Raw genomic sequence first — 21648 nt, forward strand, 5'->3', positions numbered from 1 at the left:
GGGTGTAAAAGCGTAAAAGTCTCTAATGAACTGCCTCCTCTCATGTCTCCGTGCCTCCTGTGGATGAGGGTTTCCTGTGTTTACCGTTTATGCGCTGCGTAAAATGAAAAGCGTCTGTCTCGAACGCTCCGGTTGTTGTTTTTTTTCTCTTCCCCTCTCATCTTCAGAAACGTTTAAATGGTCGCAGGACGCAGCCTGAAGGCGGTGTAAAAAAAAAAAAAATAAAAAAAAAAAAAAAAAAAGAATCTCTGCCCCACATCTCTCCGGACACACGTGTACCTCATTTAAGGTGTCGGCGCGTCGCGGCGCCGCGGCACCGACAGCGCGGACGTTTCCGCTCCGAGGAAATGATGATGGAGGAGGAAAGTTTGTGACGCTTTGTAGGGGACTGTCCAGCAGAGAAGACTGGAGGTCATTTTTACTCTCTGCGCAGTTTGTTCGCCCTCGTCACTGCCTTGCGGAGGAGACTGACAGCTGAAAGAGGAAGACTGTATGGATTCAGGATCAACAGTGTGCGCGACACTGAAATGTCTCAGCATTGGAAATGCAGCTCATCGCCTGTGTGTTGCTTTTTATTACCACAACAGGTAAGGACATGCATCTTCCCGCTGCCACACCGTCAATATTGTGCGATAATTATTCGTCTCAAATCATTTGTAACTGACACACTTTCCAATGAAACAGTATCTTCAGAATCTATAAATCAACTTTTGTATAATATTGCTGTAATATCCGTAAGTACTATAATGTTGTTTATGTTGACTTGGAAAGATACCAGCTGGGAAAGTCCCATTTCCCAGTTTGGAGGTTTGCCAAAAAAAAAAACCCCAATGACATACAATGTTGTAATTTACTATACAACCTAAAATATGGATACAATTATGCTTTGTCAATTTTCTTATATGCAGTATTCAGTCGTTTTAATTATTTGATTGTTGAGACTTTTAACTGAGACATTTCCAACAGAGGGCATCATTAAGAATTACGTTTTCCTATGTAGGTTGGCTGGAGTGACACTTTACACTCACTTTCCAATCATGATGTTCCCAGTTTGAGTCTTTTGATGTGGGTTTTTCCCACTCTGATGTGGAACCTTTCCCACTTTCCAGTTACTCATTATTACACTGATGATTTTGTGGTAAGGCCTAAGAATTGAGAGAATTTCTATTATACCGTGATCTGATATTTGTTGGACTAGAGGTAAGAGAGGTGGACATCAGATCTGAAGTTCACAGGTTCAAATCCCACAGTGGACAGGTCGGCCACTGTGGGTCCCTGAGAAAGAGGACAGGTTAATGTGGAGAAGTAATTTCTCCACAAAGGCTCAACAGAGTATATAAAATTCCAAAATAAATATAGATTTTGTCTTTATCTATAATGTCACTCAAATCATTAAATGCAACATGTCATGTTTGTGAACATTTTCTCAGCGTATTCCTCCAGCAATCTTAATAACACAATGGTCTTCTCTGTCAAATTGCTCAGGAGATTTATGCCAGTGTTTATTAATCCCTTTGATCAGCGCCGTCTTTCTCTTCTCAGATAAAACGTGGGCTTCGTCGCACCTCCGCTGCACTGGAAATGTCAGACTGGACCAGGACCCGGCTGTCCGCATCAATCTCACTTTACCTGGACTTTTTACAGACGCGGACAGATTTCACCCTGTGCAGCGAGAGTCCGACAGAACCTTACAGCTTTCAGTTTGCACTTGGACGATAGACGTCCCTGCAGGGAAGACGGTACTTTTAAAACCCGAATGGTCAGGAAGTAGTTCAAGCATTTCGGTGCAATGCGTCTTGAAGGAGGAAAATCAGGCCCTGGAAAGCGGGAGGATGGCTGTGCTCTCCGGCTGTGACACAAACAAAGCAGCGCTCACATGGACTGGAGACGGACACTCGTCAAATGTCCTTCACTTGACTTATTATGGTGAGAAACCCTTCCTCCAGTTTGGAGTTTATTTGATTGGGTACGTATGGCCCACTGGCCTGCACTGTCCGATCACGAGAGTTTAATCCAATTGCTGTAATGACATTTGGTTCAGACTTGTTTTGAGTGGTTTTTTTGTGCTCATGTCGTCAACATAGTTTCAGAATAAAAAGGTTTTTTTTGTACAGAAACACAACATTATTTAGGTGCGTGTGTGTTTTGAAGCTAAACATTCAGTGGAAGTGTGTCATCTAATATGTCCTCTGAGCCATAACTGTGTGAAATGATAAGTTGTCATGCTCAGTGGGCTGTGTGAATGTTACGTAGATGTGGTTTCCACGCCGTCTCTTCTCACCCTGTCCCGCTTCTGGTTTTTGTTTGTTCCTGGTTGTCCAGTCCAGGAAGATGAGAGGAATTCCTCAGACGGCCGCGTAACCCACCATCCAGACCGAGACCTCACTGGATGGACTCAGACAGGAACCAGCTTTACAAGTGCAGCTCCTATTGGTCGAGAGATAGTAAAAGGCACAGAGGGGGGCAGAGGTCACCCATGTGAAGGTCTGGAGTCGAGTTCTGATCCTCGGTGTCCTTCTAGCGGCTCGACTTGGGAGCGAGCGCCGCTGCTCCCCACCTCGGCCCCGCAGGGTTTGTCTGTTGCTGGGAGCGCTGATAGGGAAACTCTCCCTCTTCCTGAGGAAAAGCCAAACAATGAAGCGGATACATCTGGAGCTGCTCACCTCACTGATGCTCCAATTACTGCCAGAGAACGAACACACCCATATTTTGAGCCTGAACACAATACAAACGTAGAATCCATACACACCAGAACTGAGGCCCGACCAACCATAACAGAAACAACCCTGAGTTTCCATTCCATGTTTCTCTCAGATTTGCAAAAACACGCATCCAGCCAAACACCCAAACAGGCGTTAAATCACACGACCACACAAACTGACCAGAGAGTGTCCAGCTCCAGCTTCCCACTCATCACATCTTCTACCGAAGAGCTTCCATCTCGGACGACCGGAGAGAGCGACACCATCAACATTTCACAAGGTGTCGCTGTTGTCGGGATGGCCAGAGATAAACCAGCTCATTCTTGGAGGAGCCTGCGAAACACCGATAGGGTGAACTCCGATCTTTCCTCCTCCACCACCTCCAGTCCTTTAACTTCTTCCCCCAAATCTCCTCAGCACGACTCGAGCGGTTTCAGTGCTTATCCCGACCCCACTTCAGTCTCGGAGTCCACTTCCAAGTCACAAGGCCCCAGCGGGGCTGATTCTTCCCCTCCCCATGCCTCGGAGTTTGGCGCTGCTGTTAGCACCACAGAGGCTGCGTCAGTTCATCCAAACTCAAGTCAAAGTGACTCATTCGTATCAGAAGCCACTGTTCAGACTCCTGCAATCGAGCTGTCGGAGAAGTTTGTAAACACAGAGGTGCTTGATGTGATGGTTTCTTCCTCTGAGAGTCAAACAAATGGCGAGCTGAGTACAGAGAGCCTCACAGACTTTTCCTACTCATCCTCATTGTTCGTCACTCCGGCCGGCACCCAAGACGCAGAAAGCACACGGAGATATCTCAAGAATGTAGACACGAGTGTGGGTACAATCTCCCCCTCTCCTGATGTTGGCATGGACGGTGGACAGACTTTCTATACAACAAAGGCATCTGTAATAATGAGAGATGATGCCCGAAACACAGAAACATACACGTTGCACCCAACTCACACAAACGTCAATGACAACCTGCCCACAAATTCACCAACTCCTCTTTTGCTGTCTGCATCTCCACACACACTCCAAACAAACACTCAGTTGTCTGACAGTTCACACACCACGTTAACCTCCCCTATCAATGACTCCACCGAGCACCAGGCTTTTGTGGACCTCAAATCCACTGCGACGCCCCTTGAAACATCCCACATACCTCGGCCAGACGGTCGGCTGTCTCTCTCAACGCCTGCGGAATTCTCATATAAACAGCAGCACAACTCTGAAACTACGACGCCAGCGTCTCTGGTTTCATTTACAACCACACGATCGGATCATGGCAGAAGAGAGAAAAATGAAAATAAAGGGGATGAGCACCGCCAGTGGACGCTCGGCAGCACGACCTCACGTACTCCCACGGCTCGACCACCAGAACCCGGCGTACTCCAGACAACCTCTCCTCCCAGGAAGGAGAGTCATTCACTGTTCGCTGCTTCAGCCGCAACCTCCACACTGACCTGGAGCTCTGCAGAAACTCCGAAGTTCTACATTGTGCCCGATCAGCCCGTCGACGTCAAAGGTGCTGTGCGTGAAGTATCTATGTGTTTGGGATTACTCGCTGAGTATTAATGAGAATTATTGTGATTCCTTCTGTATAGTTGAGTACATTGAGCTGCTGCTGCAGATAGTTGTAGAGGAGTCCAAGCCGACTTTCACTGCTGGATTAGAGGAAGAAACGGCTGCCTGGGTGAGGAACTTAACCCAAACACAAGTTCACTGTCATATAGAGGAAAAAAGAATAGATTTGAAGCAGTAGTTCCAAACCTGGAGTTTCTTCTGGTTGGAACCACTGTGACTTCTTTTTTAAAAGCCAATGCAAACTTCTCAATTTCTTTGTAGGTGGAACCATACTTACAGAGAGCCCCGGGGTTCAGCAGGCTGCTGGGAGTCTGGAGCAGGTGAGGAGGCGTAGATGAATCAATTTCTCCTAATTCAGCCAACAGGAGGTAAAGCACTGTTGTTGTATAGTACATTTTACTGCTTCAGTAATCTCTGTGTGCTTTACATCCTTCCTTTTATATTCATTGAGTACAAACGCTGCTATGCGAGGGGCTCACACACCATTTCGGAGCAACTTGTAGCTCAGTTTTGGATGGATGGAATTATGCAATGGGAGTATATATAAAAAATTAAATGTGGTCTAATAACAGGTAAAGACAGTGAATTTCCCGTCCTGCTGTTGTTCCAGTGGCCATGCAGTGCAGAGTCTGGTGCTCTTCAGAACCAGCGAGGCTCTGCAGTGGCTCAGCATGTCTGGACCCACTTCGCTGTTGGAACAAACGGGACTGGCTGAAGCTCTGCGGGAGAGGACGGCGTTCAGATCATCCAGGATCGCCAACGTCACAGTTGGAGGTGAGACAACAGGCTGATAATGCCTGCATAAAATTGTGGGGAGCTTGGGAAGGTTTATGGCCAGTCTTTTTTACGTAATCAATAATTGTCTGACCGGTTTGGATCGTAGTCTCTCTCGAAAAAGAAAAAAAAAAGTTGCAATTTAATAATCAGTAGCAGCAGCTTCGTTTACCTGACTGGGAATTCCAGTCTTAATGTCTTTACTTTGTTAACCCAGATAGAGAAAGACTGGGCTCATTTCAACACCATAAATTAAGTTAGCCTAGTTATAACAAATCACATTACCCCACTGGCTGACTAACGCTTGCTGCGGTATACAGCGAGCATATACATCTATTTAACATGGACAAATACAGTGGCTTATAACATTTTTGTCCAAACACATGACTGAAGCAACAGACATCATTTTTACACGGCATCTTTTGACTTGCACTCTACCTCATACATGTCAAGTGCATTTGTACAAACTATGCACGATATAACATCGGGAGCTGGTCGAACGTTATCAGACAAACATCTAAACTGGCATATCAACGCAATGATGAAAATATTTTTCTCTCAACAATCTAATTTTACTTTCCTCGTCAAACTACAAATGTGAAAATTTAAATTCAAAGTGCACAGTATGTTACAATACTTTCTTTATGTTAAGGGACCAAAATAATAGCCCTTCTTTCTTATGAATCAACAGTTTGAGTTTAAGTGTAATATATAATAGAGTAATTATTTCCTTTAAAAAGACATGTGTTTTATATGTGTACATCACAAGTGACATATTTAACTGCATCCATAGTCTGGATGAGTTGACCATAAGCACCAGACACACTTGTCTTGTAATGTTTGCATATCTTGAGTATAATTGTATTTTTATTATTATTGTTGTTGACGTCACATGCTGGACATTTATTATTCTGCTTTTGACAGAATAAACTCACTTTTAACACAAAATATGGCTCATTTTGTCCATGACAACTCATGAACAAACAAGACTCCTTGTTTTACTTTTGAAGTATTTACATTCACCTTAATCACAACTCAGTGATTTTCATAATTAGTGGAAGCAGCTTCTGTCATGAATATGTCCATACTTTTTATGTGATAAAATGACAAAGAGTTTTATGTCCTAAAAATGTTGACCTACTGACAGACTCACGTCGTCCTTGTGATGACTAGTTCATGTCCACATGTGCAAGCCTCCAACTGTGTTGCCAAACAGAAAATTATTTACTTTTTACTCTTGTTTTCATCAAAAAAAAAAAAGAAAAATCAGGTTTTTCAACAGAAGTTCCTCCACACTAGTTATTCATTGTAAACGTTTTTGGCTTGAGGACTTTCGGTGTGGAAACTTTGATCAAATGGATTTTAGTCGTCTTCCTCAATAAGAAGTGAAGAGTATTCACAATCTCACCAGTTTTGTGTACTGTTCATTGTTTTGTTCCCTCCAGGGTTGCAGGGAGAAGTGTGTGGTTGGTTACTGCAGTGTCCCTCAGGCTATAAGTGTCGGTCCCATCTTGGCAGTGCCAACTACAGCTGTTCCTCCGTTTGCCACTTCGACCACTGCCACCACCACGGCATCTGCACACACCATCCAGGCCAACCGCCCGTTTGCCGGTCAGATCTTCCATTCATGCTCCTCTCCTTCCACTTCAGAATATTTCTTTTTTTTTTTTTAATCACTTTTTTGATTTGTACGTCAGCTGCCTCGTAGGTGATGACTTCTGGTACATGGGGCGGAGGTGTGACGTGAGGATGACACGAGCGCGACTCGTGGGAGCGTGTCTCGCTGTGTTAGTCATTATCGTGACCGTCATCGGCGGCTTGGCCTTGGTGGCGGTACGGCGATACCGAGCCATTCTGATTCAGGCCAAAGTGGATCAGACCCGTAGCAGGTACACACAAACACACTCTGGTAAATCAACTTCCAGCAATATGTGTCAAATGCAGATCCTCTTAATGGATGAAACATACTGTTTCTGAGTCTCAAGTCAAGGGCCACATCCTTCAGAAGATGATTCCTCCGAAGGCTTAGAAATCTGCAGGGTAAAGCACAGAATGAGATGGTCTTCTGGGCTTTTCCAGCCTACCAGTTTTGTTAAACCACTGCACACGTAACCATAGCAACTGTGGAGTCAGTCTGTAAATATGGGGAAAAATGAAAAAGACGCTTTTCTATTTGGTGGCGTCTTTGCTCGAGAAACTTGAGATAATTCACTTAGCACCCCCCCCCCCCCCCCCACACACACACACACACACACACACACCCCAAAAAAACCCCAAACATATTTAAGTTGGTTTGTGATTTATTTAGTTTGTAACATGTTTGAGTGGAAAGCAAATCCTGTCACGAGAAAGTATTTTCCTCTCGTGATCTGTATGCCAGATGGGGCTAAGGACACGCGCCAGATAGGAATGTTTTGTAAGTCGCACAGATTGTCACATTAACTTTGTGCTGTGAATGTTGGGACATGGAAATCTGTGACGGATACACCCGTTTGGGCCCTCTGTTGTCTTGGAAATGGACGAATACATTATTATCTTACATTCCTGTAATAACACTACACAGATCTGGAAAAGAAAATTAGAAAACAAATTGCTTGTATCTTGATTTCAAATAAAAACTAGAGGAATAAAAAGACTTTACATTTAGCACTTGGTTAGGAATCAGCAGCTCAAAGCAAGATGTGTTTTTCACATGAGTCACATTCATCTGTGCCCCTGGCACCACAATCCTTATGGCAGATTTCATTCATATCCATGTGTGAATTTATTGGCAAATTATTCAGAGAAAATAAGCTTCGGTCATCATTTATGCTTGTAAATTATTTTTAAAGAAGAAAGTAGGTTGATTTGACAAAATTCCACAACAGATTTCAAAAGGGTATTATGCTTGACTTTAAAATGTCACAGTAAGGCCACACATATTGAGGAATTCACAGACAAAATTTAATTAACTATAAGGAGATAATGATTTTTGATTCAAGAGGGGAAAAACCCAGGCAATGATATAATTGTGACAAGCAATCTCCACTAGGTGTCACAGCCTCGCTGCCAAACCACAAACTGCAGATAAAGGCTGGACTGTTGGAAAATGCTCAAACAGCCTGGCTGCATCTAAATGTGAATGTTCAACCTGCAGACATCTTTGTGTCAGGCCAGACACTGAGCCTGGAGGGGAACCAACCTGCTGTTAAAAACAGCTAAAACCCTCATTCTCCTCCTCATAGAATCCTATTTAAAAAGAATTCCTGCATCCAATGAAAAACTGATTCAAATATAAGCATGTTTGGAACTTTTTTTTTCCAGTGGTAATTTTTTACAACATTCCTTCTAATATCTACAATGCTGTGACTTATGTTGTCTTTTCCAAGTAAAGAATCAGCATTTTGTTAGTTTTCTTTTATTAAGTTAAAGAGTCATTTAAGTTCTTTCCACCAGGAGTTTTGAATTCAAACCAAGAGAAACTGCAAAAGGAGTGAAAAGTGTATCCTCCCTACACGAGGCAGTAGGGTTTTGTTTCACTGCATACATTTAAAGCTGTGCTTGAAAGCAGGAGGAGCATACTCATGTTTCAAGGTAAAAATCCTCAAGTTCAGGGGCTTGAATTCACAAACTCCCCAAAGACTAAAGGTGGCACTATGAAGGCTCTGTTAAGTTAGAAAACACAACTCTTTATATTAACACGGCTAGCAGATTTCAGTGTCCAAATTATGTTTAAATCAAGACAAACCTTGACAATGCTTTGAGAATCATGGGAGGACTCTGTCTATTTGTCAGTCAAATACTCTTTTATTTGCATGTTGATGCAAGTGTCTCTGAATATACAACAATAGTGATTTAGCCTTTTTTTCAGGAAAAGAATCGATGGTAATAGTAGTTATCATTTATGTTTTAATCAAGTCTGCACTGCTGCACTCATCTCTCTACTATCTATTTGAGTTATTATCATAGTAAGTACGTTTATCCCTCTAGATGTTTGTGTGTGTGTTGAAGCAGCAGAGTTCACGGACACAGAGCTCCGTCTGTCACCGAAACATAGTAGGTTCATTCATGAAACCTGATGTCATCCACAACAACAGGGTCAAACTCCACCCCTTCTCTCATCTGAGGAGTCCTTTGTTCATCACTAAGCTAAACTCAAACTCTCCCCGAAGCTTTGTAGACGGTTTCAAACAGAAACCTCTTGCTCATGAGGAAATTGCAGCGATAAGATTCAAGGGTTTCCTCTTCATAGTAAAGATGGACCGTTGTTCATTTAGTTTCAGACTTTTGAATTTAGTGTGGATTGTCAGGGAAGTGTCTAAAAAGCATTGATGGATCAGATTGAAACCGATACGCAAATAAAGGTTAATTAATTGTACCCTGTAGCTGTTTGACCTCTCGGGCTTTGCCGTGTGCAGCTATCGCAGGTTCAACCACTTCGACGAGCTGTCGGGTCGGTTCTGGTTGCGTTCGTGGGCGGGATCGGCGGACTCGCTGGACAATCCGGCCTTCACACGCTCCAATGATTTACTGCATCTGCGGGCGCTCGACCGCCCCTGCTGTTACCACGACGACACGCTGTCCCTGGCCTCCACCTGCCCCAGCCATGGGACACACATCAATACAATCTACCCTCACAGGTACACACCAACTTTCGTTCAATTATGAGGCTGGTAAATGGTTTATATCTCACAGTGTGTGTAGCTCACCCCAAATGATTAGGAACCAATACTGAAAACATTGGAGAAACAATGGAAATTAATCAATCTAGGATGTATATTATATATTCAAAACAACAAGAGCACATGAGATTGTTTTTAAACATAAAGACATCAAAATAATATGCAGCCAATTTACACCTGTTTCATTGGAAATGCAAATATTATCTCAAACAAAACAAGAAAACCTTGAATTATCAGTGTTCATATGAGCTGAATCACTAGAAAAAAGGCTTTTGTAGACAAACAGAGAGATTGTTTGAAGATTCTTGACAATTGCAAAGACAAAAGAGCTGACTCGGCTTGAAATACTTTGATAAAGCTATACATGTCCCCATAACCACAGTAGTTCGAAGGGCTACAGCATACTCAATAAAATACCTATTCTGGTGGATGGTATTGTCATCAAGAAGCTTCAGTCATAAACTCATTGAGATCCTTTCTGGATTCGGAGTGAAGAAACAATTCAGTGTGAACAGTCTGTGATAGGTTGTACAAATCATGGAAAAAAATAAATCCTCACATGATATGAAAGGTTGACGTGGAGCTGAATCGGTCTACGGTTGTCTCAGTCTGTGGTTTACACTAAACCAGGCAGAATATTAATCCCGAGTTTCTCTGGTCTGATATTCTCTATATGGGATGAGACTACGTCGATCCTTCTGGAACTGGATGCAGTGAAATCTGAGACACGTTAGAGAGAAATGTGGAAACCTGTGTCAGAAAACTCACTTTGTGGTGAAGGCTTTTTGTTTGTGTGCAGGACAATGAGCCAAAGAACAGACACCCAGCCACACAAAGGAATGTTTTGAAAAGAGAATGTTGCACTGTTTAGAAGCTGCGACTTTCTTCAACTTAACCGCGACCAAATCAAAGTGCAAAATGAAAAAACCCAGCAGCAGACAGATGTTTGAAGCTTCTAAATGTGAACATAGGAGATTTATAGGTTATTATGGAAGGTTTTTAATAGTATACCAAACCGTTTTTATTTATAAAGAGCTTTCACACAACCATAATTGAAGCAAACTGCTGTACATGAGGAATATGATTTAAAACATAAGAAATAAAACTATAAAATGCAGCTAAAACAGGAATCATAAGACCAAAAGAAAAAAACTACGTCAAATCAACATCTTATGCTGGGTCAAAAGCCAATAAGTAAAAGTAGGTTTGTTTTTTTTATTTAAAAGTGGACAAAGTAGAGGCTTGTCTGATATATGAAGGCGAATTTAATAGTAAAAGGTGCCAATAACTGGAAGAGAATGCATGGCATATTTGATAACCCTGAAAACATTTTATTTATTGTTTTACAATAACGCTGAATATTTGATTGAATCTTACAGAATTCATTCAGCAGCATCTTTTTCCTCCTAATACCGTAGAAGTCTTTGGTCATAACTCATTTTTAGATCAAAAGCCGCCTCTGCTTTGAGTAACACCATTCCTCACTCACTCAAGCAGAGTGTCGTCATCTGGAGCTCGTCCAACAGTCCTGGAATAGTTCACACATATTGCTCAACATTGGTTGGCTTCTTTTCTCTCGGTCTTTGGTCCAGCTCATCTCAAACCAAGTCTCATTAACCAGATTCCTCACACCGCGGAGGTGTGTCTTCTGCTCATTCTGTTGGAGCACTACGGAGTGCATGTGTCCAACCTGTGTAAAACTCCTTTCAAGACAACTTTAAGAAGCTGTTGAAAGATTGAAGGTGTTATCGAAGGAAAAGGCGGGCATCTACTACGTACCGGCAGCATTAATAGTAACTTTTTAACTCTTTGTAGACGTACAATGTCTGGCATTTTTATAGCTAAATGTTCCTGTGTGTTAAAGTGGTCATATTGTCCAGCTTTTGAACACTTTCACAAGGTCTCTTCGGTACAAAAACGTTGTATTCAAAGTTTATTGCCCAAAATCCAGCTTTGCCTTGATATTCCTTCATTTGAATATTGGCTCATAGGAGCTGCATTCAGAATCTGCTGTGTCTGTGTGACCTGGACTGGCTCCGCCCACACATGCCCATCTTGGGAAGAGGAGGAAGTACTTCCTCTCGTGGTGCCATGTGCCAGAGCAGAACTTCCCAATTGTGGGAGGGTCAAAGTTGGGGCCTTCCTTGATTGGGATTGGCTAAACCCCCGATGACACTATATAGGGTTTGATTTCTGATTGGCTGGTTGGAGCAACACACTTTATAAAACCTGAAACAAGCCAGGGAGAGAGAGGACAGACTGTCTTCACTTCTGGGGCGTCATTCCAGGTATTAGGACGATTATAACTGTAGGAAAACAGTTGGAAGGTGAATTTTGCATAATATGTCCCCTTTAATTGGCAGAGAGGGCTGATCTGGGATATTACTATGAAATAGATATACCCTACAAAAAGTTGATATTGAGATATTGAGAGCTCGATACAAATGATACACAAAACAAAAGGTGCCCCAGCCTCTGCATGAAGGTTTTTCCCTTTCAATTATTAACAATTTACCTCTATGAACTCGATCATTAAACGACATGCCCAGCTTTCCCTTTGCACATTTTGTACTCTGTTCCCAAAACTTTAACCCAAAAAGTTGCAGATCTCTGCAAGCATTTGTACTCATTCTCACAGCAAAAAGACAGTATCTGTATAAGTTAACACCTTTGGCCTCTGTGCCCTTGCAGTTCCCAGTACGGCTGGAGGGGGAGTGAATTGAGCATGGGGGACGGCGTGTTGGACTCGGGTAAGGCCAGTGACCTTTCTGTGTGCAGCTGGCCGGTTGAACCCATTCACTGGACTCCGTTCCCACTTCTGCAGCAACTGGCCGCTCACAGGACGCCCACAGTGAGTGTTTGACTATGCATGCGGTGGAGCTCAAGGGTTTTTAGGAGGGAGGGAAATATGTCTCAGGTTTCATTACGTGATAACGTGTTGTTCTCCTGTGTAACCAGGTCAGGGTGTCACGGCCGCGGTCATACTGCGAAGGCATGGAGCTGGTAGATCTGGGGAGGAGCTGGACTGCCTGACACGCACAGGAGAATCAAACATGCCATGCAACTTGTGGGTCTTCGTTTTTTGTGTGTGGATTTTTGTACAGTGAAGCTAAAGTTTTAATGTTTTTGTTAATTAAAGGAAATTTAAAACACAATGTAAATGTGTACATAAGTTTAAAATGTTGTAAAGTTGTTTCTGTAATTCTCAGTTTAAATAATCAGTGTGATGTTGAGTCTTTGGAGGCTGCCTGAATGTCCGTATGGCACAATGGGTTTCGTAAATACTCCTACTTGGGAAAAGAATACACGTCTTTTAAATTGGGTGAGGGGATTGAAAAGACATGGCTTTTTTTTTTTTCAGTATCTCAGTATATAGTGTTAACAAACATGTCAAAAGTGCCGAGGGTAATGTAGTTTTAGCACCCCAAATGTAAAACAAATGAAGATTATGGTAAACAGAATTTCATTTTTTCTTTCTTTATGAAGTCACCTTGTATAAATGATTAATGTGGAAACGTCCAGTTGGGTTTGTGCCCAAAATGAAAAACTTACATTGATTGAGTGTTAAGAAACTGATGATTCAAAACAATTTCTTGCCAAGGCGCACTGATTTTCTTCAAAGTACTTCTAGAGGATGTGATTTGGCCCGTGGGATGACCTTGCATAAATAGCAAAAGATTGCAAAAGAAAACCACTGCAAGTTTTGATCGTAAATAAATGCTATTCCTGAATTTTCCATTGGGTCAACAGGGCATAACGCGAGACTGAGTGACCAGTGACCAGCTTATGGCAACACTTCCTGCATCAGGAAAAGCATCTACCTTAATGTTACAAACATAGCGCTGACATGATCGTGGTGGTTGCGAAATCATGCATACACGTAAGGATGCAGAAGTCTTTCGACCAAATGAAAATAACAGTCTGAAGAGAACCACAGACTCAGGAGGCACCTAATTTTGAAATGTCAGGTTTTGTGAGAATAGATCATTAAATGGTTTTTAGAATCGTCGGCCTGACTCGTGTCTTTAAGGGAAAAATGTTTACATTATTTATGCTTTACAGCCCATGCCTTGATAAAATCAACTTGGGCTGTATGTGGCATGTAAACTATAATTACACACACACTCTCAGAGGAAAACATGGTTAGATCTTGGTAAAGGAGGTTCAACTGTGAGTCGAGTTTGCCCATTTTTGCCAATCAAATTTTTCAAGGAAGCTTTGACTTTTAGCACTTTTAGTTGAATCATTGTTTTAGATGGTGCTATGTTCAACACAAAATTAAACATTGCAATGCAAACTCTGTCATTTTAGCATCGTGTTATTCAAATTAACCTTGATATTCTTCTTGTGTTCATGGTTTGGGCTGAAAAAACAACAACCTGTGATCCCCTTGGGGCCACATATTTTTTTAATCAGCCATTTCCTCTGAAATGAATAAATGCTGTTGTCCTGTGTTCAACTATACAAATGACTTGAGATATTGACCAGGTTCCAGGTGAAGATTTCTATTAACAAGTTAGTATCTTTGAATATGACTTGAAGGAGCCTTTTGCTGTGCATCTTTCTTTTTTCTCAATTTATGACACAAATACGAATCATGAGCCACACCCACCAGTGGTGTGTATGAAACTCAGCTGGAATGTGATGCCACAAATGACTGGTCTGTACCTTGTACGACTCATTTAGGTGTGATGTTAAAAAAAAAAAAAAAGAATACAAGCAAATGATATAAGGGGACAGGAAATGTGGTAGATTAAGGAAGCAAGTGAATCGGTGTTTGGGTGAGGGAGAACGAAAGAGATGAGTAAAGAGTGGACAGACGCTACCTGCTGGGCTTCTTCCATATACGGTCTTTTAGTCAGAGCTGAGAGCCAGGCCTGAGAGTTTCTCTGTGTGAGTGAGCAATGCAGGCGGGGAGTGAGTATATGTGTGTGTTGCAATGCATGCATGAGTCATACACACTTGCAGAGTTTTTGTAAGGGCTTGGGCTAGGGCAGCAGTGTCCAGAGGAAAAAATGTGAAATTTCTGACAGAAAGGAATTGAGATGTGGAGTGAGAGGGATAGTGTTTTTGTTTTTTTGTTTGTTTGTTTTTTTTAACTCTTGTTCCAAATAGATCAGATATACATGATGAATGGCGTTGACTTTCACACAGGGGCAAGCACACAAACAACCCTAAATAGGGAGATTCATTCATTTCCTAAGACTGGTCACATGACCTGAGCAGTGCATTCTTCCCCCCCATGTGACTTGCTCCAATATCTCCTTATATGGACGTCATCCAAAGGAACTCTTAAAGGGATGGTTGTCCTGTCCTGCGTCTATACTTGGTGTGTGTGTGTGTGTGTGTGTGTGTGTGTGTGTGTGTGTGTGTGTGTGTGTGTGTGTGTGTGTGTGTGTGTGTGTGTGTGTGTGTGTGTGTGTGTGTGTGTGTGTGTGTGTGTGTGTGTGTGTGCGTGTGTGTGTGTGTCTCAGGATAACACAAGGCTGAAAGTCAATTCCCTGATCAGCTCATTGACCCCCTCCACACCCTCCTTCTCTGTAAGTTGTCCTTAGCTGCTCCACACCTAATGATAAATGCATGCCTGTGTGTGTGTTTGCACATCTATGTGGTCACTTCCTGCATTCATCTACACAAGCGACCCTGTGTAGAAAATCTACATCCTGTCCCTTTTGGAGAGCCGGCTCCCATATATCCTTATTAGGAACACATAGAGCCAGTGAGAATTCCTAGTGTAAGTTTATGAGTCTTTGTCCGGTGCCCTTATTGAGTTAAAACAGCACCCTGACCCACCCACTTAGTCTCCGGTCAACTTATAAGATAAACTTTTGCATAAGGATTCAAATCATACTCACACACAGAAAGAAGTTTCAGTTCTAAAGGACAACAGGTGGCTGTGTCTCACTCTGAGTACATGGGCAAACATACTGTACCAGCATGCGTCATGCTTCTAATTAATGAGCAAGTGATGCTTCGCCTCACTGCCAGACACGCCTGTGTATTGCATCTCAATCAGTGCAGTAGATCAGGCTTCTAAAAGTTCACACATCACCCGGGTGAGGACAGATGAGAGATTTACGGCCTACAGAGTTTTGCTGTAAGCATATCCCAGCTTCATTCCCTATATCACCGTTACACTGCTCTGTATGTCTCTCTCTCTGTGTGTGTGTGTGTGTGTGTGTGTGTGTGTGTGTGTGTGTGTGTGTGTGTGTGGGTGTGGGTGTGCGAGACAGCGCCACCGCTTCGCTGGGGGAGAGGTGTCAGGCATGGTGTTAACAGTTCTGTCAGTGACCCTGGGATTGGCACCGCCCCATGGATGGTGTCACTGCTAATGAGCATCTGCGGGGGCCGAGACAGTTTGTTTCTGCAAGTGTGGCGTGGGCCCCTCCTGGAGGGTCCCAGAAGGCCTCAGAGGGAAAGACTTGGGGGTTCAGGAGCATGCCTTTTGACTGCATAGTTTTCCTTTATGTTATGAGAAATCATTCTTTAAAAAAAAGAGAGAAAATAAACTAATGAATTGCAATTTAAAACACACAGTTTTGTAGAACTGAAAATAATATAAAAGTAATCGTAACAACATCTGTAGTTCCAAATGCTGAAGATTAAATATAAAACCTGATATGATTTTTCAAATGAAAAACACCCAACGAGTAGGAGAGGAATTTTTTATCGTCTACGGATTCACCTACACATTGAAAAGCCATAGTTTATTCATTTATGGGATTTTGTTTGTCTTAGCTTTGTAAAGCACAAAGATAAACGACAGTAGCGTGAAATCGAATGATCAGTCAGAGAACTAGGCCTTCTGTCAATATCGATGATTCTAACTATTATACAGGACTCTGGATTGCAAAATGCACGTCTGATGCAAGAAATGTTACAGCAAGTACAGATAAGTGCAATGTCTGCTTCTTACAAGAGCCCTGTTATTGCACAGAACGGATATGTCAGTTCTTGCATGCATATGAATCCTGATTATATCAATGCCCTTCTTTAAAAAAAAAAGAATTAACAGTGAGGTTTTAAATAAAAGGTGTAATTGAGCAGTGAAGGGCCTCGGATGGATAACTTTTTGGGAGGATATAGGTTAGTTTTCCCGGTGCCTGTCCCCCGCTGTCATGTCAGAGCGCAGAGCCACACCCGGTGGATGCGGCGGGACCAATCAGAGCGCGCCGTGCGGAAAGTTCTCCTTATATGGAGAGGGGCTGCAGCGCGAGCGCCGATAAAAGCCTGCAGTTTATTGGCCACTACTGCAGTCAGCCTCCGACAGTCCTGCAGGAGTTTACCGCTCAGACACAGTCCTCCACAGAGAACCCTCCCTCACACAGGTAAGAGCTGCTGAAAGTTTATCCATCGCCCCATTTTACGCATGCAATGCGCGTAGGAAGCCGGTATAAAAACCAATTAGTGGTTAATAGTGTGGGTTTGTTGCGAGGTTTACCTGAAGTTGTCATTTTGTGCATTGCAATGCTGTGCAGAGGTCTACATGACGTTTATATGTCTGTGTGTGTAGTGGAAAATGCTGTCATCAGTTCATTAGTGTTAAATCAGATCTGCGTTAAAAAGGCTTGACCTTATCGTTTACATGTAAGCATCCTCTCTGGCACGGTCTGCGGCTCCGGTGTCTGGTTCCTTACCGGCGGAGGATTAACTGGATTAAACGCAAAAGACAAAACTGTACCTGAAAGTGATTAATTGATGAGGGGGGTGTAATTACTGGAGTAATCTGAATGTGATAAATGGAGCAACCGTCAAAGCAGTTGCTGCGGCTGCTCCTGCGGATGGAGGATAACGGTTCAGGGAGTGGTCGGTGTCATCTGGGGGTTTAAAGACACCCGGGGCGGCTTCGGCTTCCGGGCCGGTCCGCAGCCGTCTCTCTAAACGTGCTGCGCTCACTTTTGCCTTATATGGCCAGACCCGGAGGGAAGCCGCCTTTTGTTTTCCAGCCGCCGGTCTGGACTGCGACATCCAGCGTCCAGTCTGCATCACGACAAGGATTTAACTTTGGTTAATGTTTGCCAGATGTTGCACACAATCTCACCCAGCAGCTGCTTTAATTTAAAAAAAATGTTGTCCTCTCTCCACACAGAAGAAAAATGGAAGACGAAATTGCAGCCCTCGTTGTTGACAATGGATCTGGTATGTGCAAAGCTGGCTTTGCAGGAGATGACGCTCCACGTGCTGTGTTCCCCTCCATTGTTGGACGCCCCAGGCATCAGGTAAAACTTCTCGATCATACTGTATACCCCCCCCCCCCAAAAAAAAAAAAAACAAACCCCGATCTTTTTAAATGTGGTATAAAACATTTCCCCCCCCCCCCCCCCCAGGGTGTGATGGTTGGCATGGGCCAGAAAGACAGCTATGTTGGTGATGAGGCACAGAGCAAAAGGGGAATCCTGACCCTCAAGTACCCTATTGAGCACGGTATCGTCACCAACTGGGATGACATGGAGAAGATCTGGCATCACACCTTCTACAACGAGCTGAGAGTTGCCCCCGAGGAGCACCCAGTCCTGCTCACCGAGGCTCCCCTGAACCCCAAGGCTAACAGGGAAAAGATGACGCAGGTAAATGAGTCCTGGCATTCTGATTAAAGTGCCTAAATCGGAACCACCTCCACCCCTGCAGGGCCCAGCAACCAAAAACTGTGTCCTCTCTAGCATTTCTTCTCCTCCTCAACCTGTCAATTTCCTCCTGCTCCTTCAACCTGCAGGTTTCTTCTGCCCTGCGCTGATTTCCTCTCTGCGGATGCTTCAGGTTTACATTTTACTGCACTTTGTGGCAAACAGGAATGATTAGTTGCAGCATGATCTCCCCCGTCCAGTTTACAGGCCGGATTGACAAAAGTAGACGACGAGTATCTAACTACACCAGTGTGTCTGCATGATGAAAGAGGCTGCAGCAGAGCAGGCGGCTGCACTTCAAATTGTCTGCTTAAAATATCTATGGCCTTTTTTTTTTTTTAAATACTAATCTTTAATATGGTGTTGGACCAGACGAACCAGTGTGCAGTTTCTTTGACTGTACTAACCTTTGCTAGGCTTAAGTTTTCAGTGATTCTGTGACTCACCTGTCATTTCCCGTTCTCCTCCAGATCATGTTTGAGACCTTCAACACCCCCGCCATGTATGTGGCCATCCAGGCTGTGCTGTCCCTGTACGCCTCTGGTCGCACCACTGGCATCGTCATGGACTCCGGCGACGGCGTCACCCACACTGTGCCCATCTATGAAGGCTACGCTCTGCCCCACGCCATCCTCAGGTTGGACCTGGCCGGCAGAGACCTCACAGACTACCTCATGAAAATCCTGACCGAGAGGGGCTACAGCTTCACCACTACAGGTGAGCATCCTAATCTTTTGAACCAACTCCATTCTGCCTAAAGTCAGGACGAGACTGGAGAGACTTGACTACATTTTCTTTTGTTTACAGCCGAGCGTGAGATTGTGCGCGACATTAAAGAGAAGCTGTGTTACGTTGCACTGGACTTTGAGCAAGAAATGGGAACCGCTGCCTCTTCCTCCTCCCTGGAGAAGAGCTACGAACTGCCTGACGGGCAGGTCATCACCATTGGAAACGAGAGGTTCCGTTGCCCCGAGGCACTTTTCCAGCCCTCTTTCCTGGGTAAGAAACATTTTTGTTTGAAAATCGTTTTACTCTGAACTTGATTTCATCTTGGTACATTTAGAACTAACTTTTACTCCTCACCCACAGGCATGGAGTCTTGTGGTATCCATGAAACGACCTTCAACAGCATCATGAAGTGTGACGTTGACATCCGTAAGGACCTGTACGCCAACACTGTGCTGTCTGGAGGTACCACAATGTACCCCGGCATCGCTGACCGCATGCAGAAGGAAATCACTTCTCTGGCACCCACCACCATGAAAATCAAGGTAAAATTCTTCATCCTCTTGATGCAAAATGTTCTAGAACATTCTCTGCCACCTGGTGGACAGATTTGTGTATTGCACTTGTGGGTTGACTATTGTCCTAACTGCTGCCCGCCTTCTCCCTGCAGATCATTGCACCTCCAGAGAGGAAGTACTCTGTATGGATTGGCGGCTCCATCCTGGCCTCCCTGTCCACCTTCCAGCAGATGTGGATCAGCAAGCAGGAGTACGACGAGTCCGGCCCCAGCATTGTCCACAGGAAGTGCTTCTAAATAGACTTGTCGGTCCCCCCACCCCCAAAACACACTCTGCTACAAACCCAAACGACTGGCTCTGCATACATGCCTACACCAACACACTGTATGAGGAGCCCACAACACCACTTTTTTTTTTTTTTTCTTCCCCTCATCACTCTGGCTATGGCACCATGCCCCCTGATGGGGAGAAACTCTACAGGAAGTACAGAGCGTTCCCAGGCGGTGTGAATGTGAGGAATATGATGCCCATTGTCGTGTTTGTGTAGGTCATTCCAGATGTCTGTGTTCACCACCTTATTTGCCTCTATGAAGGTTTATTCTCTGGCGGGCCCACTGCCCAACAGAACTGTAGTATTGCTTAATATGTAAATTATATAATCTGAAACTTATTGTTCTGTTTTTGTACTTTCAGCCTTAAGCAATACTTTGTCCAGTTTGTTTTGGTCGTCATGAGACGACGCTTCTACCTTGTGTTGAGGTGTGATGAAGGATTGTGCATCTGGTGTACACAACAACCTAATAAAGCGCACATGTCTGAGATTTCAGCCTGACTATCTGGCCGTTTGTTTTTTCAACTTCAAGCCTATTCAGCTGGTGTGCTCTTGCATCTCATCACTTGGTAAGTTTTTGAAGTGGTATATCTAAACTTTATCAAGTCCACATGTGGAGTGGTGTAAGTGCACTCATCCTTATGAGTTGGGAAAGTTTTTTTTTTTTTTTTTTTTTTTTTTTTTTTTAATAAATGGTTCCACTGGCTACATAAATTGTTAGCAACTCTATCCCACACCAGTTTGTGGAAGAGAAGCAAAATGGTATTTGAAAAGTGACAGACTTGTCTGTATAAACTGTTTATTAAATTGACATCAAGGTGCTCTTTTGGGAGCAAGTTGGAGTTCAGTGTCTTGTACAAGTGCATGGACAGAGTGAGAGCAGGTATGGTACTACTAGCCTTGTGATTGGAAGATGACCTGGTCTGAAACTGAGCCCCATAGTTAACCAAGTCTACTGTACCACACTCTTTATCATCTGGGTAATGTATAGTAGTTAATGTGAAAGCAGTTTAAGCCTGCCAGTCAACTCCGAGGGCAAAAAGATTTTTCAAGCCTCTGCCCATGACATGCAAAATCTAAAAGATGGCAGTCAGAGAAGTCGGAGACCTTTGGTGCTTGAAGACGTCTCCCTATGCAGGTGCAAATCTGTGCATACACAACTATGCAATCCCAAAAACTACAGACATGCACATGAAAGGAACTCTGTTAGATCATCCCTGTTTTTAGGTGCTGTATCAATGTTTAATAATATAAAATGCATGTGCACTGACTTTCTGTAGTTGTACAATTGACCATGTATTTTTATATCAAGAGCTGACGAGTGGAATTTGCATTAAATTAGTTGCTGCAAAATCAAACTGTTTAAATTCAAATGTGTGGCTCCACTAGTCATGAACAGAGGGATAGTGTATTGAACCTTTCATTTTCGATTATTGAGTTTTCATGAGTGTCCTTTTAAACTAAACTATTTCACTACCCTGAGAATGGATATCAGAAATGTTCCAAGCCTATAAATCCCTGGCTGCTGCAGATATCTGCTTTCCACTTCTTTCCACAGATTGATGAGTCAGACACTTTTTAAATCCCTCTTTGGTCCAGGCATGCAAGTCAAAAAGTGTGTGGTATGTAAATATTAATCTGTAAATGACCAGATATCCAATAGTGGTGATAATTGAGTATCTTTTACGTTCCTCTACACACTGTGTAACTCCATCAGAAAATCTAAGTGATTCAGTGGTG

At 43.4% G+C, this 21648-nt stretch overlaps 2 protein-coding genes across 2 annotated transcripts; both read left to right on the plus strand.

Annotated features, from left to right (window-relative positions):
* Positions 1–380: 380 nt before the first annotated feature.
* On the plus strand, positions 381–14172 carry LOC308109409 (uncharacterized protein). The gene is made up of 11 exons (XM_080462948.1): positions 381–587; positions 1543–1926; positions 2323–4215; positions 4295–4383; positions 4536–4594; positions 4885–5048; positions 6494–6659; positions 6746–6937; positions 9446–9667; positions 12401–12560; positions 12668–14172. The coding sequence occupies exons 1-11, from the start codon at positions 545–547 to the stop codon at positions 12740–12742; spliced, it is 3447 nt and encodes a 1148-aa protein (XP_080319074.1). The 5' UTR covers positions 381–544; the 3' UTR covers positions 12743–14172.
* A 2761-nt stretch (positions 14173–16933) lies between these two features.
* actb1 (actin, beta 1) lies at positions 16934–20409 on the plus strand. The gene is made up of 7 exons (XM_080464504.1): positions 16934–17037; positions 17799–17928; positions 18037–18276; positions 18804–19050; positions 19141–19332; positions 19423–19604; positions 19730–20409. Exons 2-7 carry the CDS (start codon positions 17806–17808, stop codon positions 19871–19873), a joined length of 1128 nt encoding a protein of 375 aa, XP_080320630.1. The 5' UTR covers positions 16934–17037; positions 17799–17805; the 3' UTR covers positions 19874–20409.
* The last annotated feature ends 1239 nt before the right edge of the window (positions 20410–21648 follow it).

The sequence above is a fragment of the Lipophrys pholis genome (assembly GCF_963383615.2).
Source record: "Lipophrys pholis genome assembly, chromosome: 5".
NCBI lineage: Eukaryota > Metazoa > Chordata > Actinopteri > Blenniiformes > Blenniidae > Lipophrys > Lipophrys pholis.